The 6,778-nt window shown below is 44.1% G+C and overlaps 1 protein-coding gene across 1 annotated transcript; it reads left to right on the top strand.

The window, feature by feature from the left end:
- Nucleotides 1–5,477: 5,477 nt before the first annotated feature.
- On the top strand, nt 5,478–6,416 carry LOC135873035 (olfactory receptor 52P1-like). Its single transcript, XM_065397504.1, has one exon. It carries the CDS (start codon nt 5,478–5,480, stop codon nt 6,414–6,416), a length of 939 nt encoding a protein of 312 aa, XP_065253576.1.
- Nucleotides 6,417–6,778: the final 362 nt, after the last annotated feature.

The following is a 6,778-nucleotide window of genomic DNA, read 5'->3' as shown; positions in this document are numbered from 1 at the left end:
AGCATCCTGTCCAGCAAGATCTCACTTATGAATAGCTGGGGTGTAAAATCCTCATTTCTTTGTTGTTATATCACTGTCGTCTCCACTTCCCTATTGATTGTCTGTATTATCTCTGTCTGGTTCTGTGACTGTTTCTGTCTGTTGTATAATTAATTTTGTTGGGTGTAAAACAATTAAGGTAGTGGGATAAATTGGTTAGATAATCATGTTACCGTACATTAAAATTGGTTGGTTAAACTTCAGTAAAATGATTGGTTATAGCTAAGCAGAACTCAAATTTTATTATATAGTCTGCAGTCAATCAGGAAGTAAGGGTGGGAGGGAAATTGGAATCATGTTTGCATCAGACCTGGGAAGGGGACACTGAGGAAAGAAATTGAAATCATTGCTTGCTGTAAGTTCACCCCAATAAACATAGAATTGTTTGCACCTTCGGACTTTGGATATTGCTGCTCTCTGTTCATGCGAGAAGGTCCAGGGAAGTGAGGGGGTGAAGGAATAAGCCTCTAACAACATCATTGATCATTCTTCACTCCTCACACAAGAGGATTGCTGGAAACACCTGAGGAACAAAAAATGAATTGGGGAAAGTGCTGGACCCAGGCTAACGGGATTTCTAGTCTGTGTATGGAAACCTCAGAAACCTGAGCTGCAAAGCAAATGCAGCTTGTGCCTTGAGAATCTGCCAGATGGCTTGTGAGAACCTGCTAATTCATGGTCAATCTAACTAGTGTGATTGACTAGTTTGCCTTTTTCCTGATTTTTTACGTCATCTTCTTTGATCTGTTTGACATCCCTTATAATCACTTGTATTCTATCTGTTGTAGTTAATACACTTGTCTGATGTTTTAATCTAAACCCAGTATCCCTTTAAGTGAAGTGTCTGGGGTAAAAATCTCAGCTTGGTTACCAAAAGTGTGCATTTTCTTCCCCACATTGAAGGAGAGGCGAACTGGGTAACAAATTCATACTGGTCAGAGTTTGTACCAGGCCAGGACGGTACAGCTCTGGGGTTCTAGCCTACGGAGCTGGTGGTTATTTTGGCTGTAGCCTCTCTATTGTTGGTTTATGTAGTGGCTGGTCAGAGCCTGCACATAACTGCAGCTGGGTGTGTCCCTGCCTGTGTGAATGTTGATGGAGGTGAAGGACAGGGAGCGGATCTTCAGCTTCTCCCAGCAGCACAATGAGAGAGGGAGCCCAGGCTGGTGAGTCAGAGGGCTCAGTGATACCCCAGTTCCAGGTGGAATGCCAGGAGGAACCAGTCACACTTTGCTCCTCAGCTGCTTCAATTTCCCATCATACTCTGACCCTTTGTCCGTACTCTTCTTCCCCATACCAGGCTGCTCCAATTCCAAAAGCATGTTGGTCACCAGTGTTTTCTCCATGTTCCCTAGTCATTCCTGGCTCCCACAACCTGTGATCTACCCCACGCTCCCCACAGCTCTTACTGTGCAGAGGGTGAGGTGTCTCTCGTCACTCCTACTCCCTTGGCTGGGGGGTAATCCGTGACTGTGTCTCACAGGTGAGAAATCTCACAAGTGGAAAATGCCAAGACAGGCACCTGTGTGGCTTCTCTTGTTATACCCATACACTCCGTGTGGTGTATGGGTACACAGGAACAATTTGGAAGCTGAGAGGTATGCACATTATATAATGTTAGTGGGTAACTCCAGGATATATGAGAGCCTAGATAAATACAGATGGCCCTTGCAAGAATCACTGGTTGCTGATTGAAAAAGTGGGCCCCAGGGACACAGACCCAGGATGCTCTGGGACCATTTTCTAGCCAGCTCTGTTAGCCATTAATGGCAAGGGCTGTACTGTACTAGATTTCATGGGCTGAAGTCATTTTTTTTCTGACCTAAAATGTTCATCCGTGCAGTGCCTCACAGGATCTCTCAGTCTCGTTAAATACACACCTAGTATAGCATTTTCAAGGCGCCATAGTCACATGAGAATTTCTACCCATAGGATTAAATTAAACATGGTCATGAATAGAAAAAAATAGCTTCAGTATGCTCAGGCACAAGCTTGCAGGCAAAATGAGTCCAGCTGACTCCTGCGGACATGTTTGTAGATTCCAAGGACCATTGTGATCATCTGGTCTGAATTTCTGTAGAGGACAAGCCAGAAAATTTCCCCCAAAATTGTTCCTAGAGCAGATTTTTTAGAGAAACATCCAACCCCAGTTTAAAAATTCTCTGTGATGGAAAATCCACCAAGAACCGTGGTAAATTGTTCCAATAGTTACTCTCACCATTTAAACAATTTACGTCTTATTTCCAGTCATAATTGCTTTAACTTCAATTAACAGCCATTGAATCATGTTATGCTATGCTGAAAAGCTTATTAAATATTTGTTCCCTGTGTAGGTACCTATCGACAGTTATCAATTCACCCCTGAACCATCTTCGTTAAACTAACTAGATTGAGTTCTTTGAGCCTATCATTATAAGGCAGGTTGTTTTCTAATCTTTTAATAATTCTTATGACTCTTCTCTGAACCCTCTTCAGTATATCAGCATCCATCGTTAGTTGTGGATATCAGAACTGGACAAAGCGTCCACCAGCAGTCACACCAGTGGCAAATATAGAGGTAAATATAGAGGTAAAATAACCACTCTACATATCGTTGAGATTCCCAGGATCACATTGTCTCTTTTGGCCACAGAGTCACACTGGGAGCTCATGTTTAGTTAATTGTCCCTTCACTCCCCAAAATCTTGTTCAGAGTCATTTGCTTCCCATGAGAGTCCCCCACCGTGTAAGCATCACCTACATTCTTTGTTCCTAGATGTAGATATCTACGTAGCTATATTAGAACACATATTGTTTGCTTTGACCCATTTAACAACCAATCCAGATTGCTCTGAACAGTGACCTGTCCTCTTCATTATTTACAATCCCCCAATTTTTGTGTCATCTGGAAACTTCATCGATATTCAGGCATGAGAAGGGTTAGTAGCTGAGTTGCTGACACTTGTCAGTTAACACCTGTAACTTATGCCTCAGACGAAGCTGGGTATCTGCAAAAAAGTGTCTCACCAAAAGAAAAAAGGTAAGTAACAGACCTGCAGGCCTGTAGCCCTAAAGACAAGGACCCTTGTGCCATTTGTGCCCATTCTGTTGAGCACAAAGTCTTAGCACAGCATGATTATGTCTGTTTCCATGGAGGAAACTGGGCTCCTTTCCAACATAGAAATTGCATCATGGATCAGACCTATGCTCCATCAAGTTCAGTGTTCTTTCCTTGACAGGGACAGCCACTGGTGCTGCAGAAGGAGGTGTAAGAAACTCAACAGTAGATGCATAGGGGCCAGAGGGGAGGGGTGACCTGACCGTCTGGAGCTTGTTGCCCTAATGCCTGACAGCTTGAGATTGGCTTGTGCTCTGAAACCCTTTGGCATCTAGGTTGTCCAAAATATGTATTTACCTGTAACTATTGTAACTGGAGAGTCTCAATTCCCATATAAATGTCCAAACCGTTCCTGATTCTTACTTAGCTCATGACCTCAACTACCTCTTGTGGCAAAGAGTTCCTCAGTCTAGTTAGGCATTGAGTGAAGGAAGCATTCGTTTTGTATCTGTTTTGAATATGACATGTTTCAGTTTAATAGAATGTTCTCTTGATCTTGTGTTATGTGACAGGGAGAACACATTCTCAATCTACTCTCTATAAGTCAGTATTTTATAGACTTTTCTCATGTCCCCTCTTATTCATCACCTTTATAAGATAATAACCGTAGTCTTTTCAACCTCTCTCCATAAGAGAGTTTCCCCAGGCCCGTTATCATTCTCATTGCCCTTGCCTGAACCACTTTAGTTCTGCAACATCCTTTGTGAGAAGAATGCCGAGTACTACTGTGACAATGCGGTTCTGGCGGAACCCAACTGAGAGTGCCAACTCAGGACGAATTGCTCAAATAGGGCAGTTACAGCCCAAGGCTGGGGTTTTTTCCACCTCTAAGGCAAACCAAACCAGCCAGACTAGGAGGACTTCGGTCTCACCCCACTGGCTAACCGCAAGTCTCACAAGCAATCTCCTAAGACACTCCAGTTTCCCAGTATTACCACCAGTGCCACTCGTTATGGGGACAAATGGTTATGAAAACCAAGACCCCATTAAAAGAAAAAGGTTCTCCTGATCCCAAAGGACCAAGCCCCAGACCCAGGTCAATATACAACTCAGATCTTACCCACAAATCACACTGTTGCCAATCCTTTAGAATCTAAAATCTAAAGGTTTATTCATAAAAGGAAAAAGATAGAGATGAGAGCTAGAATTGGTTAAATGGAATCAATTACATACAGTAATGGCAAAGTTCTTGGTTCAGGCTTGCAGCAGCGATAGAATAAACTGCAGGTTCAAATCAAGTCTCTGGAATACATCCCCCGCTGGGATGGGTCCTCAGTCCTTTGTTCAAAGCTTCAGCTTGTAGCAAAGTTCCTCCAGAGGTATGAAGCAGGATTGAAGACAAGATGGAGATGAGGCATCAGCCTTATATAGTCTTTTCCAGGTGTAAGAACACCTCTTTGTCCTTACTGTGGAAAATTACAGCAAAATGGAGTCTGGAGTCACATGGGCCAGTCCCTGCATACTTTGCTGAGTTACAAGGCGTATCTGCCTTCTCTCAATGGGTCCATTGTATAGCTGATGGTCCTTAATGGGCCATCAAGCAGGCTAGGCAGAGCTGACACCAATTTGTCTGGGAGGTCACCCAGCAGCATAGCATAAGTTTGAAATACAGACAGTATACAGCCAATATTCATAACTTCAACTACAAAATTGATACACACATATAGACAGCATAATTATAACCAGTAAACCATAACCTTGTCTTAGACACCCCATTTGACCCCCTCTATACAAGATCTGGGTGCCACTACAGGACCTTGGTTGCAACAATGATCTATATGGTCCCAGATTATATCCATAACGTCACAACTACACAAAAGAGTCCAGAGGATGGTGAAACATTGACTAACAGATCTCATGGCCTTGTATTTTCTGTTTGATTCCCCATCCCACTCCTCCTGGATCCCAATGTTTTGCTTAGTCTCTGTCCATGCTTGAACTGTGAGCAGGGTTTCCCAGAGCTGTGTACCATGACGCCCAGGTCCCTGCCATACAATTAAATTAGAACCTTACCAGGTGTTTGAGGACTTCAATTATTTCCCTCCAACTGGCATACATGTTGTTGTTACTGACATCAAAGTTTCTCTATCATCATGCTGCCCACTCACCTGCCTTGGTTAGCTCCTCTGAGGACTTCTCTGGACTTGACTATGACCAAAAGAATCTGGTGCCATCTCTAAATGTTGCCACCTCCCTACTCACCCCTTTTTTTAGATGGACAATAACTGTAAAATATTTACCACGCTATTTGTTATACAGTGTGTAAACCCCCTCAATGTGCTTCTCTCCCTTCACAGGCACCTTGAGAATTTCTTAGCCCAACTGATGCATCGACCACCTCATGGCAGCTCTCAACCTCACCCTCTCTGACCCTTCAACCTTCATCCTAACGGGAATCGCTGGCCTGGAAACTGTCCACATCTGGATTTCCATCCCTTTCTCTACATTCTACATTATCGGCCTGTTTGGAAATTTCACAGTTCTGTTTGTTGTAGGCAAAGAGCAGACCCTGCACAAGCCGATGTACCTGCTGATCTGCATGCTGGCACTCACAGACATTGGCACGTCTACCTCCATTATACCAAAGGCTCTGTGTATATTTTGGTTCAATTTGAAAGGCATTACTGTGTGTGGCTGCCTCACCCAGATGTTTTTTCTTCATGCAGCTACTGCTATGCACTCAGCCATCCTCGCGACAATGGCCTTCGATCGCTATATTGCCATATGTAACCCTCTCAGATATGCTACCATCCTCACCAATGTAAGAATAGTTAAGCTAGGGCTAATGGGTTTGACAAGAGCTGTTCTCTTCATTCTGCCTCTGCCCTTGCTCCTGACCAGGCAGCCATTCTGTACCAACCGCATTATCCCCCATACTTACTGTGACCATATGGCTGTGGTGAAGATGTCATGTGGGGACACCACATTTGATGGGATTTATGGCTTAGTGGTAGCATTCATAGTCATTGGGTCAGACCTGACGCTCATTGCCCTGTCCTATGGTCTGATCATCAGGGCTGTCCTCAGAATCTCCTCCAAGACAGCCAACCACAAAGCCCTCAACACCTGCACAGCGCACATCTGTGTGATGCTGATGTCTTATACTCCCTTCCTCTTCACCTCTATGACACTCCGGTTCGGTCAGGACATCGCTCCCCATGTCCACATCATCTTGGCCAACCTCAACTTCCTTGTCCCCCCCATGCTCAACCCTATCATTTATGGGGTTAAAACCAAAGAACTTCGTGACAAAGTGGGCAAATACACCAGCAGAAGGTGATCGGTGGGGGACACTGACCTTAAACCTGTATGACAAGAGGGAGAAACAACATCTCCTTGTTAATCAAGAGTTCTCTGTCCCAATTTGGCTGAGCTCAGCATTGTGGAAGTTCACAGTCTGAGAAGTTCCTCACACCGAACGTCTTATCACTGCATCACCCAGCACTGCACGCAGGCCTCTCGGTAAATGGAATAGGAGTGGGACCTGAGATCCTTTTGCTAGCCAATTCCCGTGGGGTAGTGCCTTAACTCATGAAAGTTCACTACAGTAGTTCCCCACTTACATTTGGGAACTGGGAGAAATTGATGGGTTGGATTTTAATGACATGTAAATATGTGTGTAACTTGTGAAATCTTCATAAA

The sequence above is a fragment of the Emys orbicularis genome, chromosome 1 (genome assembly GCF_028017835.1).
Source record: "Emys orbicularis isolate rEmyOrb1 chromosome 1, rEmyOrb1.hap1, whole genome shotgun sequence".
In the NCBI taxonomy this organism is placed as follows: Eukaryota; Metazoa; Chordata; order Testudines; family Emydidae; genus Emys; species Emys orbicularis.
This window is presented reverse-complemented; position numbering and strand designations above follow the sequence as displayed.